Raw genomic sequence first — 16,426 nt, forward strand, 5'->3', positions numbered from 1 at the left:
GGTTAGGGGGTCACGGAGCTCAAATAACTCTCTAAGCTGTTTTATTTCCCCCGATTGGAAAAATCAATGATAGGACTAAACTGAACTGGAAAAAAAACTCAGACGATTGCCTCATTTGAGCGTGTGTGTGTGTGTGTGTGTGTGTGTGTGTGTGTGTGTGTGTAGCTCCAAGGAGATTAGTATTCTGCTTAATGAGATTAGCTACTCTGGCTGAACTCAGGCATGACATGGGCTGAACAATGACCATTTTAATAGTAGCCTGCTTGTCGGAGTAGCCTGAGCGTCCTAGCAGACTATTGGAAAAACAAATGTTGATAAAGAGAATATATTTATCCTAAACCTAACCATAACCCTAACCCTAACCCTAACCCTCTATGTTCTCAGATACAATTGTTCTTCTTCTTCTTAAAGCTCTTGGCTCCAGCGGAGTGTTGGCTCCCTGCTTGCATCCTTTATACAGCTCTGTGATTTACTTCACCACTGTTCAGTCCTTGAATCTACAGAGCTGACCTGTGGGACCTGCCAGGTCGGGCTGATCGAAGCTTAAGTCTGGAGCCATGGTAGCTAAATGAGAGCTGGCTCGGACCCATGTGGGGTAGCGCTTCCTCATTTGGATTTTTTTTCAGGGAATTGGATTCACGTTGGACAGATTTGGGCGAAGCAACAGTTCTAGTAATCAGCATTAAACTGTGTTCTGTTTCAATTATTAATGGTTTTAATCATTTTCCACATTGATACTGGACAGTAGCACACAACCGTAGTTTGATATTAGATTGGTATCATTTGCAAAGTGACTAGAATGCATGGCTACACCGAGTCCCATCAAATCCAATCAAGCTCCAGACACACTCACACTCACACTCATCGATATCAGTTCCCCAAATGTGTGTTTTTTATAAAGATACATGAAAAAATGTATATTACAATGTAAAAGAAAGTGATAAAGACAAGTCCTGTATCCAACCACCGCGTGAGCAGGCAACTATCATTAATGTCAAAACCTCTGCCCCGGACTACTTTGTCTAATTACTCAGCTCCGCTTAAGCCGCAGACTGCAACTGTGATTCCTCTGATAGCCTTCTGTGGAACTATGTGAGGACCAGGGACTGTGGGTTTCCTGAGGTTCCGCAGAAGGAAGAGACCAACTGCCAATACAGGGCCAACCGTATAAAGTTTAACACATTGGTAATGAACTGTTGGTCGTTTGATCCTGGAGTCGATTTGACCTCAGGTGACCTTGATACTTGCTTCACGAGAACTGATTCCAAAATTCTAAAAACATAACGGTATTCTTTTCTTTTTACAATACTGGAGTTACCGAACAACACCAGGACGGTTATGGCCGCTGCTTCTGCATCAGGGCAGTCGCACATTGCATGTCCGGTGTCCTTGTGGACAGGGTTCCTGGGACTGTGCAGGGTTAAGGTCTTCTTTGTATTTGTGTTGTTCACTATGGATTTGTTAACACGTATTCAAACCGAGCGACAGAGAGGAGCAGACACACACACACACTGCACAAGCTCCTGGGATCGAGAGAGAGGAACATGGATGTGGGTTCAGTGGGTTATTGTGGAGATCAGTTCCCTGTGGGGGTGATTGGAGAGGAGCAGAGCAGGAAAATCCTTTGCAAAGTAAAAGGATTTTTGTTTTGTTTTTGGCTGTGGTATTAAATTGGGTATTGAGAATCATGGAAATGTCATGGTTCGGTATCCACTATTGCATTTGGGTATCGGGAAATCCCTACCTGCTGCACTAACTACAACACTCCAAAGCGCAAAAACATGAGTTGGGTGGGATACTCTGTAATTAAAAAAGAGGAGGTACGTTACATTGACTGAGGATGCAGAGTTGTGATGGTCCATCTTGTGGTAGCCCTTGTTCTGGCCCAGTAGGTGTCAGCCCAGTACATGCAGGGCTATCCGTACACCTAGGGACTTCTCTAAAGAGCTGAGAGGATGTTGAACCTTTCACTGAGAGCCCACCGGAGTGAGGCAACCTGCTGCGGACGTTCCCACATCGCTGTGCAGGTGCATTGCAAAGGGCTCGATAGTCCTTGAGGTTCTCTCCCTCTTCCGCCCTCTCATGCCTTCTCTCTTGATTAATTTGTTAGCTCTGACCCCTCCTCACAGTTACATCACAATGGCAGATGGATAGTTCCACAGATGGATGGATCAGTGGAATGATGCAGCGTGGAGTTTTTCTGGCAAATTGCAATATCCCATCAAAGCCAGAAAATGCTAAGAACTCGCAGACTTGCTCTGTCTCTGTCCCCTCTGTCGCAGAGTGTGAGTCTCCCTCATTATTTCCTCTCTTTACTCCTCTTTGTCCACACTAAAATAGCCCCACCTCTGTAAAGTCTATTAGCAGCCTAAGGTAAGCCTCTTAGAAGAGACTCCTGCTCTCTTGGAGCACGGGAAGCCAGCAACACTCGGTTTAAGACCAAATCACAATCTCACACTGCAGTTAGGAATTAAGACTGGATATATCCGAGAAGAAAAGAGGATTGGGCCCGATAGAGAGGCGAGATCTGATAGAGAGTAAAATCCACAAACTGTATGTTTGACAACAATCTCCGCAAGATACTATTGGGTGGTGCAAAGTCGTTAAACATTACTTGAATGATTTACTTAGAGAGATATGTCCCGTTATACGAGATGCACCGAGATCCTGCATTCGCGAGACATGCTTAGAAACTTAATTTAGTTCTGACATTACCAAGTTAAACATCAAAACTTATTAGATTCCAAATATTGTAGTTCTCGACACTTGTGTTATGATACAATGAGTCTGAATGTTGCAATGCATTTGGCCTGGGCTGTGCTTCCTGCTTGAAAGGATCAGGAAGCGCAGGATCAACTAGAAGGACGACTGGAGAGAGCCTCTCTCTGCCATAGCTAATAATGTCCTATCTCACAATGTCAGAGCAATGTTTCCCATGAAGGATTTACACTGTAACAGGCCGTCACAATCTAATTTGAAACTCCACAGTTTCATTATGAACAGAATTTCTCGTAATAACCATCTGTGTTTTGCTCTTGCATTTTAAATCTGTGTGCAGTGCTGTTTGCCACATGCTTGCTCTCCATAAAGCTGTTACCGTCCATGCAGACAGTACATATGTCAGAACTAGACTTTCACCCTTTAGTCTTGAACCTTGCAGTTCTCTCTCAACACCTCATCCATCCATCTCTATACCTGCTCATCCCCTGCAAGTTCACCCCGGCTCACTGTGTTCCCGCAGCTATGAAATGGTCCATGCTTTTCTGAGCATTCACAAATATATGTCCACAATGCATGTGTTCATCTTTGCCGGCCTACTTTTAAACAAGTATTCTCTCCTGCCTTGAGACCAGTCAGTCGACCAGTGCATCGGTCCATTACCTACGCAGGCAACCAGTCAGTCACACAGCTCGTCTTTTGAAGTGTGTGTCCTCACAACCCACTTTTCCTGTCTCTCTGGATGTCACGTGCTGTTCGACCGAAAGCTGAGCAACAGATTGGCATTCCCATTAGATTTGCTTGATTAGAGCACAGCCTGTTCCTCCAACATAATGCCTTATACTCCGCTAAATAACAAATTACAGTAAGTTATTTGCAAAATCAGAATCCGCTTTTATGATATGTAAAACTGAAGCTCCCCATCATTTACTAGGTGAGTCCTTTTCTGTAAAACAATTCATTTAAATGTGTCAGGGATATCCAAAAGGACTGCAGGTCTTTAAAAAAAAGATGCTATCTTAATCATATTAGAAAAGATCTCATTCAAAGTCCAGCATGCCATTCACACCAGATTTCAACATACTAATTAGAAGGAGGATTATAATAACCAAATATATGTCACTAGGATGGACACTCCACTCTACAAGCATGACAGTTTTGTTAAAACATGTTGTTTCCTCTGCTCTGGTCTATCGACCTTCTTCCTGCGTCTCACCTTGGTAGTGAGGATACAGATGCAGTCCATCCTCACCAGTCCGACCGGCAAACTTTCACCCAAACATCATCCAGCTGCGACTTTCCTCTTTCGCCACTCAGTCGCTTGTTGCTGTTGGCACCATCCCCCTGTCGGCTGTGTATGTTTGTCTCCTCCTTCCTCTCATCGCTCAGCTTCTCCCTCCTCCCTTCCTCGCCGTCCTCTCCACCTGTCCTCTCACCGGAGCAGCCAGAGAGGACTTCTCCATTGAATCACAGGCCGACTCGGAAACATGGCAGCTGGCCCGCTGCACCTCCACCCACCCTCTTGTTTTCCAGATGCTGTCTTCCTTCTATGGCAGCTGGACGCCACATTTTGACCTCAAAGAATGCATGGCTCAGGAATATGTAACCTCGCAGAACACACTCGGCACAAAACCCCAAAAAACGGACATGCAGACATGAAGAGGCAGGCGAAGAGACTCTATACACACGGATGCACAGGAAAACACACACACAGACAGATGTGTATAAGCACACGCAAGTGCATGCTACGCACACACCACTCTGCTGCTTTATCAGGTCAGTCAGTTTTTGGCAGGAGTGGGGGTTTGACTGAGTGAACAGTAACCACGAGGTAGCGATGGATGCTCTACTTTCAAATTGGACTGTGGGTATTGGGGAAGTTAGAGCTCCATATGCCCCCTGAAGCTCCATGAGATGGGATTACGCTCGCTTGGGATACTGGGCCTTTTATTTATTTTTTTTAAGATGCAAAACATCACTACAGCTACTCTTGCGTTTGAAACATTGCAAAAAAAATGCACTCTAAAATTAAAGGATAGAATTGATGTAGAAAGTTGGAATAGCAAATCCACATCTCATGCACAAATCTCTTGAAAAGACACACACACACGTCGCATTGTACAGTAATTTTGCGCCATCAACATGTTCCAGTTTGTATATTATAATTTATGTTTTAATAAATAAAACTCTGATAAAAATGTACCCTTTATAAATTAAGGACTTAATAATAGTCCTTAAATAAACGTTTTTAAACCTGAAAATGTAAACTTCATAGGAGAGTGTCCAGTGGCACTGAAATCCTTTTTTGTTCTTTTCAACATCAGAGTTGATGATGGTTAGTAGACATCATTTTCTTAAGCAAGTTGTAGTCAGAAGAGATGGGTTTGTTAACCCTGTGACGCTGGATGTGTAGACACTTCATGCTGTCCTGATGTCAACGGGGAGCTCGTTCCACTAATTTGGGAGCCAGGACTGGGATGTAAAGTTGACCAAGTCCTGGATGTAGACTGGGCCCGATCCGTTCGCAGCATGGTACACATAGTGTCTTTCAGCAGTTGGGCAGCCACTGGTAACTGGTAACCAGTGGGGCTTGACTTAAATACAAACTGAACTGATGACATGCTAGGGACAGGCGCTACAGGACAAACAGGTGAAACACATCAAGGCAGGAAGTAAAAAGAACAGAAACACGAGGGAGACCAGAATTTCAAAATAAAGCATGAAACACAGAATGGAACACAAATCTAGACACAGAATTTCATTGAAAACAATGAAACACAGCTAAAAGTAAAATGACCAAATAGTCCATAATCAGAACAGTCCAATAAAAATTCCTAACCGATGTATTCTCCTGATGTTGTGCACGTATCTACATGATCAGGCTGTTGCAGCAATGTTGGCGGTAAGGGAGAGTTGGGATGTGAAGGCTGACATTGTATGATGGTAAGTCAAGTCCATGGTAAAACGAATGTGATGATGTCACAAGGTCATGTTGTTACCCATGACCGACCTCCTAAGTGAAACAAAAATTCCTGAATTTGACCGAGTGTTCTGCGAACAGATGTAAGGAACCGGGATGTGGAACTTTTGGGTTGTGCCAGGTGATCTCTGATAAGTGAGACAAACAAGTTTTCAAATTCAGTTTGAGGGCTTTTGAGGTAAAACAGAAGTATTCTTGAAGAGCCCCACTTATCACGCAGGTCCTCAAAAATGTCAGAGTAAAGATTTCCATCAAATTGCGTCAAATCAAAATTGCCGTCTTTGACCTCAGCCCATGTTTTTTCAAAGAGTCGGTAAACGATGGGTTCCGTGTTTTCGGTCATGGAGCCATTTCCTTTCTTGTATATCTTCCTGATGATCTTCCCCACTAGTATTATAAGATATGCTTTTCTTTTATTCTCTACATCCTTGGCATGCTTGGAATACCACACAACCACGTGATCATCTGAACTCTGCACAGGTGTCTCCTCGACTACAGTGGCAACCGGGACCTGTGGTTTTTCCCCCAGCAGTATGCCCATCACAGCCTGTCTCACCTTGGCACCTTGTATCCTAGCCTGATTGTCAAGCCACCAACTCATCAGTCCGAGGCAACACTGCAGTTTCTTGCATGTGTAAACATACTTCTCCGCATTTGAGTCACTACTGCTGTTTTGGTCGAGGATATGAAATAGATGCAGTTGGAAACCCGGATGTTTACAACAAACATTGTGCTTCAGATTCCAAATCACATTAGCATAATCTAAAGGTGCTGGTTCTTCACCAGTCAAAAAGAGAAGCAGGTGGTTAACGCTGTCGTTGAGAGACAGTGCCGACTCGTGTCCTGCGACTTCCGAGTCCGTCTGGAATGTGGTCTTCAGCTCTGCCACAATGTGAAATATTAATGCTCTGATAAACTGCTTAGCGAGAATAACCTGTATTTTGAAGAGAGCTATTTCCAAACTCTCGTTGCTCTTTTTTTGTGAGTCGTGCAAACAACGAAACCTTTCAGCAAATATCTGAGCAATTTCAAATGCAGATTCTTTTATCTCCTGAGAAGATTCACTTTTCAGCACAAATGTCTCTGAGTCTGACAAATTGTTCAAAAGTGGGGCTGTGTTGTAATCATCCTGCTTGCTAGCTATTTCAGAAATTAATGAGGCAAATTTCTGTTCCAATGACAACACCTCTTCAGCAGTTTCTTGTTCAACAGGTACGAGGATCTGGATGTTGCTGGTATGTCTGTCGGTAGCCTCGCTTTGTCTCTGACTTGATGGTGGATGTCTTTCCTTGATGAAATTGAATGTAGATAATGTTTTGCAGGTATGGTCAATCATTGTTTTAAGTCTGGAAGGGGGTGTGACATATACAGCAGGCTGTCCACACCTCACGTCAGAGAGAAGGGGAAATTTGAGAGTCGTCACCATCTCGTTAACGATCAAGTCCCTCAACAGGTAAAAATTGTTGCACCGGAGAAGCTTCTCCTTACTGACGAACTTTGCAAAACTGTTGGTGAAGAGGCTGCCCACAGTGGACTGAATATGCTCCTCTGTCATTACCACATTTTCGGGATTAGGATCCATGGACACAGCCCGTGGAATGCATGATATGATCTCCAGTAGCATCTCCGCTATCAGAGTTTTCGTGGCATCATCCGGCGCTCCAATTCTTATCAGCAGCCACTGCTCCCCTGTAATCCTTTCAATAAAGGACACGACCAGAGAACCGACAGAATCTAACAGGTCCATTGTAACAGTAGAAGTTGTAGTTGGTAGTTGATGAAACTCATTGACTTTGTTGTTTCCTGTAGCTCTGTTGATTTAACACAAATGCGATGGGTGGAGTAATGTGTGGGTATATAGGATACGTTCTGAAAATACGAAAGGCACATTTTAGGGAAAGGCCCCTGATCAAAGATCAAAGGAACATAGGCAGATATCACTGGAACCTACAATCTTTGCTTGGTTTATTGCTTCATTTATTATTGGCTGTCTGTCACTGACAATGACTTACGAGCTACATCCACACATACATACGTGAATCAGGGCTACAATAGCAATATAGTGCAAATGACAGCGATAGTCAACTGGATTATTAAAGTAAACAAGTTTCATTCTGCTGTGACACAGTACTTGAGCCATTCAAACACAACTTCCACTAAGAGAAATACAAAGAGACCATAAAAACCATTAAGGATATGGCAAAACATTATATCAAGATAAAAAAATTGTGATGCTAGTCGATATCAATGACGGATCCAGTTTCATGAGCTCTTACAGCCGAATCTACAGAACAATAAAATGATTCCCTTTTTCATATTATGTCATCCAATGTAAGCCAGCGTTTCATAAATTATCTGTCCATCTGATTGTGCTCTCAGCAGCCACCTTGATGATAAACTAGTTCGAATGGAGACAGGTTGTTGGGAGCAAAATAAACACCTTTCCAAGACAACAAACTATTATTTCCATCTGAATGTTCCACCAATGAAAATGTATAAAAACGATTCTTCTGTATTGGTGTGTTGTGCTTTCAATGACTGTGATGCAAGCCAGTGAAAGAAACCTTCTGGAGCGTAAACAAAATGACATTATCCTAGTCAGCATGGTTAGGAAGATAGAAAAGATGTATACAGCCCTATAGTTCGGACTAAAATGTCCCTCATTCAAACACAATCATGACAGCGTGTATATAACACATTGTCATGCGGATACTGCAGCACCACAGGGATTCACCATTAATGTATATACTACCTGACAGCTGCCAGTATAATAAATCTGAATAGGAAAAATCTGATGAATTTGTCTAGCGCATGAAAATGACCAAGAAATCGTCCACAAACAAGCTCCCCTCGGCACAAAAATCAGCAATTAGGACAGAAAAAGCTTTTTGTTGTGCGTACAACTGAAGCTATCTGTACTTCACTCTGTCATTGACTGTTGCCACATTGCATGGAGGTGTAAACAACCAGAGATTTCCTACCTTGATGGGGGTCAGAGGGCTTGTCAGTGGGCTTGGCCTGGGGCTGGCTGGACCATGACTGGGGCTTGGGGAGGTGATTTGTACCGACCCTGGGCTGGTGTGGTAGGGAACAGAGAGCAGAGAGGGTCTCAAGGTGAACTCTAAACAACAGATGTGTTAAACTGGACCAAACTTCTCCTAAACAACTGAAATGTATGCTCATGTTGCAAAAGGTTACACCAACATACCTCAGATGAGGTCCTTTAGTCAAAGGCCCAGGAGGAGCTGTGGGGCTGAGGTAGCTGAAGGCAAATTTCCCCAGGTTGGGTCTGGTTGGACTCGTGGTGGTAGTGACTTTGCCGAATCCCGGGTCCTTGCTGGTCGTGAGAGCTGTAGAGGTGACTGCAGTGTCTGTGACTCTGTTCAGACCTGGGCTGGTGCGGGGAGTGGTGCCAGTGGGGCTGAGTTTGTCTGGAGTGGTTGGAGACACAAGGCCCTTGATGGTGCTGGAGATGAGGGCTGAGACCGTGAACAGCTTGAGGTCAGGTGAGGCAGGAAGGTTTTGCGGATTCTCAGAGATGGTGGAGGTTTCCGAAGAGGCACCAGAGTTGGTGGGAGTGAGAAGTCGCTTTGTTCCATTCAGTGTTACTGCAGGAGGTGTTTTTATGGAGCCAGTGGGGGTTTCTACTCCGTTCACTCCAGCAGCAGAGGGAGAAGAGGGTTGAGAAGTCTCTGCTGCTGAGGATATAGACGATCCAGACTGGACAGGAGGCGGAGGAGCACGGTATTTGACTTTGGATGGCTGTGACTGAGGTGTACCGGGGGATGTTGGGGAATGTCTCGGTGTTCCAGGGACCGGAGGGGCAGGTTGATGCTTGATTGACCTAGGTTTGGGGGTTAACGGTGATGGCTGGGTTGGTCCACTAGAAGCCGGGGGGCTAAGGGGAGCAGGGGAGGCCTGTGTCTGATCAGGGAGTTGTGCTGTCAGGTTAGAGGAGGCAGGGAGGCCTGGACCATCCGTCTGCTCCACAGAACACTGGCTGTCTACAAGGATGGTCAACTCATAGTACTCCTGGATATCTGGAAGTAGAGAAAAATACATAAGAACCACAGGGAGTGACTGATGGGTTCAGTAGATTCATAAATTAAGTTATAACTAAATAATAACTGCGTTATAGTCAGATATATAAAAATCACTTTCTTGGAGATTATTCTGTAACTCAGATTTCAATCTTTTTCTGAGATGGCAGAAAAAACATGTCAAACACAGCTGATACACTAGTGGCCTCTAGTGGCAGCACAATGATACTTCCACAGCAGAATAGTGACCCAGGTTCCTCACTTCAAAAGAGGAACAGTTCATTCTGCTTTCGTTTACCTTTTCTTATCATTAATCACACTGAGAAACAGAGGTTCCCCATCCTCTTCCATATAAACAGAAATGACAGGTAATTTTACACTCGATCATACACATGGTTGTGTTCTCAGAAATGTGTGTTGGTCATTCAAGAGATAAAGAAGGAGGGAGGAAATGAACAAGGACAGGGAATAATACAGTTGAGGGATGATGAGTGAAAAGATATCAAAGATGGAAATGATATTCTACAAAAACACATCCATGGACGTAGAGAATATTCAAATATATCACGTGCTATAATTCCTGTGGGTTCAGTCAATTCTCTTCAACACAAACAGAGACAATGATCAATAATGAGAAAACATTATTACAAATTAAAGAAAGAGCCGTTGCAAAATATGACATTGATACCAGGAGCCGCTCGGTTAAAGGTCAAGGTTGTGTTCAAAACAGGAACTCAGTGTCATGTTCGGCAGAAAAACACACACACATACACGCACGCACGCACACACCCACACACACACCACAAAGACTTGTTAGTGTAACAGCTACAGGTGTGGGCGTGGTGCAAAGCAGGTGGGACCAGTTTGCTGTATTACACATTTCTGCAAAGCCACAATAAGAAAAACTTAAACACAACCAGAACTAACTAGTTAAACACAGGTTGTAAACTGTTGGGAGGAATTTACAAAATCTACATGTGCACACATAGGAGCCTGTGTGAGGCTGTGTTAAGCCTACTGTGTGGTCGGATCTCTCTTTACTGGTGAATGGCTACATACACCATGAAAGCTACTGGTTCTACTTACAGCAGTGCTCTTGAAATTTCCCTTTAATCTAACAAACACTGAATTGTATAGATTAATCGAATACTGTGAAACGTGGTCTTATGTGAAAATGCAAAAAATTGTGCTTAAGTGTCTTTAAAATACATTTCATACGAAACATAAAATAGCAAAAGCTTGATTTTAAAGATTATAATACATTTTTTAAATAACAACTTCCATCCACACTGTTGAGGAAATTCAGCATTTCACCTACAGAATCCATTCACCTCCTAAAGATGTTAAATCCAAGTAGGTGAAGATCATCAGACAACACTGCTAAAAAGAAATGGTGAATAGAGATAAACAGGGACAGTCTGAGGATGTGGACATATTCTTACCGAGCAGAGCGCTGAAGAGCTGACTTTGGAAGACGCTGATGACTCTGTCCAGAGACTGCTGGAGCTGGTGGTCTTCCTCCCCGGGGCCCTCTTTGGTCAGATTCTGGTCCTGCTGCCTCTGCCCCAGTTTGACCCGGTACTGCTGCAGCAGCTCCAGCGCTCGCTGAGCATCTAAACACAACAGAAATACAAGTTCAATCAAAACCCAGGAACAGAAAAGGAAAGGCGACGTGCTCCGGGTAAGAAGATCAGTGAGTTTAGAACCTGTTCATGTTTTAAATGTGTGATGTTGGGGATTATTAATCTGTGAGACCTCCCAGGGCCTTGATGGTATTAAAAACATAAAGGTGCCCAAGTTGCCCTATAAATCCTCTTTATGTCACTTTTACATTACAGTAATAGTTCTTTTAGGGTAAACCCTGAGCACTGACCCTAGTTCATGCCCTCCTACTGTATTTGTCTGCACTGTAACTACCATAAAACTTTATCACCATGTATTTATTACCATGGGCATAAGGGCAGTAGGGTTTATGGTTTAAAAGAAAGGTTGCAAAATGCATTCCAGGCAACATTGCACTCCACTGAACAGCTGATTAGAGCAAGGACTGACTCCTTCCATGTGTAGAAAGAGTTGTAGCCTACTGGCAGTCAAATGTGTGTGGATTTAAATAATATTTACTTATCCACTTTAACCACATTAATCATGGAGAACGTGTCTTCTTATAGAAGGTGAACCATGCGACTGCAGCAATTGGCATGTGACAAATACAAATATTGTTTTCCTTCCTCTACGTTATAATATGGACGCTCTTTTCTGCCAGTGAAAGGAAAAATGAAGAGCGATAGATCAAAATCACGAGATGATGATAATAAATTATGACGTAGTCGCAAAATTATTAGAAAATAAGTCATAACAATGAGCTGAAAAGTCAAAGTATGAGATACTGACTCATAATTAGTTATTTCAAGATACTATCTAATTATTTTTGAGTTGTTGAGTCATTATTTTCTGAAAGTTTCTCATTATAATGACTTAGATGATTTTTTTTAAACTTCCATACATTTCAACACAGACAAGCAGCTGCAACCAAGTAAAAGTGCATCTTTAAAACACCTTATAAGGGCTATTTGGGGGGTATTTGTGAGACGAATTTACCCCAATGTCTGAATCATTAGGATTAACCTTTTAATTTTGATCTACAACATCTGTATGTAGCACCTCTAGCCAGTTAAACGTTAATTTGATGCTTTTATGCAGAGGTCTTGGTTTCGAAACATTCCAATGCAGGCCAGCAGCTTCAAACCGGTAAAAGTATACAAAATAAAAACCTCAAAATAGTTATTCAATTAATAAAAGTTCTTTACTAATCATCTACAAGTTGTGTCTGTAGAATAAATAAACAATTTCACGTTAAATTTATGGTTTTGTGAAGAAGTCTGGGCTTCGATACATTTCAATGCTGAACAAGCAGCTTCAAATCAGTAAAAGTAGATAAAACATTAACAAAAAGAGCTGTTTTGTGGATACCTTATAAGCCGAATTTACCCCAAGGTCTTAACGATTAATAAAAGCACTTAACTTTTGATCTTTAACTTGTGAATGTTGCACAAATGAACTATTGAAAATCAAATCGCTAGTTTTCGTGTTGAAGTTTGGTTTTCGATCAGCTGGAGAGAAGCACCTCGCGGATCTGGAGCAAATCAGCGCGAGACCTTCAAACTGGTTTGTTCGGTGGAGTTTAAACAATACAACTAAATATAAACACGTTATGAAGATGAAGAATAAAGATGATATTTATATTTGGTAAAGCACTCTTTTCTTTTACCTTTCTGTCGCACGGGCATCGTGACGCGCACAGACGTCCTCCTCTCTCCCGGCTCTATCTGTGTGTGCGTGTTATTACAGATGTGTGTGTGTGTGTGTGTGCGTGTGTGTGTGCGTGTGTGTGTGTGTGTCCCGGGACAGCCTGCCTCCAAACTGGGACAACACACTGACTCCACGTCCGTCAGGAGATCAACTTGGTGGAAGTCCCAGTGTTGTAATGTCTGATCTGTGTGTCCTGCTCCTCTGTCTCTCTTTAGTGAAACTGCTTCTCCATTCCTTCTTCATGCAGGTGACTTCACTCCGAACGCTGCCAGACCGGTTCTCTAACCTGAGAGGGAGGAATACTCTCTCACACATACAGACACACACACAGGCACATACACAGACAAACAGATAAATAGAAAGATAGATAGATAGAGTGATAGGCTGATAGACTGATAGACTGATAGATAGATATATAGATAGATAGATAGATAGATAGATAGATAGATAGATAGATAGATAGATAGATAGATAGATAGATAGATAAATAGATAGATAGATAGATAGATAGATAGATAGATAGATAGATAGATAGATAGATAGATAGATAGATAGATAGATAGATAGATAGTTTCCATTCCCTGGCCCCTAAACCTTAAAACCAATCTTAACCCTCAAACAGCCAGTTGGATTTGTGAGGACCAGTCAAAGGATCCTCACAATAATTGCATTGAACCAAAGGTGGCCCTCATAACTATACAAAGACCTGAGAGTCACACACACACACACACACACACACACACACACACACCCGTGCACTCTCCTCCAAACAGGTCTGAGAGGCTCCTCGTCTGCAGCAGGTTCTGTCATGTTGAGCAGGCACAGTTCTGTGTGTTCACTGGATCCAACACAGCTGAGTGTGGATTTAGATTCACAGACACATGCATGTGACGTCTCCTCCATTTTGTTCCTGGGCGGTTAGTACTGAAAGATAACGCAGTGGTTGGCAAATTGTACATATTCAACCTTAAACATCTGGCAACAGGATATGTACAGGCACGCATATATACACACACACAAAACAAAAAAGTAATGTATACAAGGGATCCAATTGAGACGTCACAGGTCTAATCCTAGCAGAGGCCCGGGCGAGTTCATCCCCTGCGTGGGTTTTGTTGGTATTGTGATGGGAAACGGTGAGTTGTGTTGAGTGGATTAAAGCTGCATTATATCCCCGGCTTGCACCGAACCACTAAGCCTGGACCAGGTCGCCCCCCCCCCCCCCCCCCCCCCTCCAGAGGAACACACAGCATTCACCACTGTTTCTATTCAAAGTGAAAAGAAAACCCAACGTCTCTCTTTGGTAAACAAGTATCTGCGGCACAAATCTGGTTGAATTGTAAATACTTAAGGATTTATTGCATTAAAGCTTATCATAGCTATAACAATAATACTAATAAGCAGATAAATATAAGACGTTCAGCAGCATTTCTTTGCTAGCAGATGACATGCATGTGTATTTTGGTGATGGCAGGTAACATTTTCAGAAATGTGATGCACCAAAATAACATACAGCTATGTGAAGCTACAGCTTTAGTCAACATTATAATATGAAAATATTGTTTCTGACCTTCTTAAATACTTGAAAAAAGTATACCTACACTTATGTTTAATTCAGAAAACTAACATGAGATCATGTGATAATGGCCCAATACTTATTTACGATGGTTATTAAAAGTTGATCTAATTGTGTAAGAGTTAGAATTTGGGTTATTATGTTCTTCGACCAACGGGCCAATCTTCTATACCTCGCTAACATTTAGTCATATATATTATTTTTGTCTTATTTCCAGATTAGTTGAGAAGATGGCATCAATTGAATTCTTTATAGGCACAGAGGTAGATCCATATTTAATCTTTCAACACTCAAGAAAACTGCAAATACAACTGCAAACACAGGACTGAGCATCACCTGGGCTTTGTCCTGCACAAGAAGGTAGGTTTTAGTTTTTATACCCGGCCATGCTGGTATAACCGCAGAGTCTGTTTCTAAAACACAGGATAAATACACACAACACAACTTCCCTAACTCAAAGTACATCCCGGGCTTGTCCATACAAACTATTATTATTATTGATCCTCTCGTCCATCTTTTGGGAACGACAACAAACATAAGACACAAAACACGTTTATTTGAAATGTCAGGATCCTTTGTGTGAATGCAGGGTTCAGGTGGATCCTCTGCAGATGAGCCAGTGACAGTCAGAGTTACAGAGTTAAAGAGGCAAAGTTACGAAAGCAATTTGCTCCCTCGCACACGTCAATCCAACATGTCAGACACAATACACTGTATGTCTCCGTCTGTGCACAGTGGATCAATTGTAGGGATACTTCATCTGCATACACACACACACACACACACATAACCTCCACACACAAGTACACACTCACCACATACACATGCAGGAAGCAGCTGAATGCAGGTCATGGACTCAGTCCCTGGTATTGTTATTGATCAGGTCACAAGGGCTTATTGATCGCTTTGGTGGGCGCACAAAAACTCTCACTCTGTGACACCCACTCTTTCACACACCCCCACACACACACACACAAACAGACACACACACTAATAATGCCAACATAATGTATGAGTCAGCGTGGGGACAAATGTATGCATGGTTGTGTAAGTGGGTTGGTCAGTCGGCAGACAGAAGTATCGTTTTGTTCAAACCAGTGTGTAAAAGCCGGAGTAGAGAGGAAAAGGAACAAAAGGATATCATTCTACTTGCGTCAATGTGTGTGTGTGTATTTGTGTGCGTGCGTGTACGATTACCCTCTATTGTTAATTGTCGGCCTGCACCACAGAAACCAGAGTTGTTGTGATGGGGCCGCTGCTGCCAGGAGAACAGTGGGGAATGGTACAATAGAGACAAGGAGGAAATGGAGTTAATGATACCTGTCATTGATTCAGTTAAACAGGCTCTTACACAGTAATGCAGAAGTTAGTGGTGGGAGAGGTACTCACATCCTTAAAAGTAGAGCATCAAACACATCTGCAATTATAAGTCAAAGTCCTGCTTATTAGATATTTCTGTCTGATGCTTTAATAACTTTTAATGTTGGAGCTGCTTGATGAGAATCCTCAACTGATGTGTTCGCAGCTGAGTTTAATCTAACTGTGCTAGATATTCTAAAAGAGTTCTGCTTGTAAAATTTGTATCTACAAAACATGGCTGTCATAGAATGTATTTGAGTTAAGTACTGTACTGTAGTACTTGTATTTTACTTAAGAATACTTTCATTTAACTCTCCCTCATACAAACTTGCTGTGTCAAAGTCGTCTGCTTTAAATTTAAAGCAATTTTGCACAAATACAGGACAAAATAAAGAATTAGCCAAAAGTAAATTTAAAAAAGTCCTTAGATTTGAATGACAGAAC

General features: G+C 42.5%; 1 protein-coding gene across 3 annotated transcripts in view; it reads right to left on the reverse strand.

Moving 5' to 3' along the window:
• Positions 1 to 13,209, reverse strand: part of LOC133960873 (discs large homolog 1-like protein) — a 93,290-nt gene extending 80,081 nt beyond the window's left edge. For 2 of the 3 annotated variants that reach the window (XM_062395718.1, XM_062395719.1), the window contains exons 1-4: positions 13,007 to 13,206; positions 11,181 to 11,351; positions 8,907 to 9,738; positions 8,680 to 8,773 (exon numbers count right to left, since the gene is read on the reverse strand). In XM_062395718.1, the coding sequence (XP_062251702.1) occupies positions 8,680 to 8,773; positions 8,907 to 9,738; positions 11,181 to 11,351; positions 13,007 to 13,025 (1,116 nt within the window). In that variant the 5' untranslated portion in view covers positions 13,026 to 13,206. Of the gene's footprint in view, positions 1 to 8,679; positions 8,774 to 8,906; positions 9,739 to 11,180; positions 11,352 to 13,006 lie in introns of all 3 variants that reach the window. The other variant, XM_062395725.1, reaches the window with a different exon arrangement.
• Between the last annotated feature and the right edge of the window lie 3,217 nt (positions 13,210 to 16,426).

Source organism: Platichthys flesus, chromosome 9 (assembly GCF_949316205.1).
Source record: "Platichthys flesus chromosome 9, fPlaFle2.1, whole genome shotgun sequence".
NCBI classification, from domain to species: Eukaryota; Metazoa; Chordata; class Actinopteri; order Pleuronectiformes; family Pleuronectidae; genus Platichthys; species Platichthys flesus.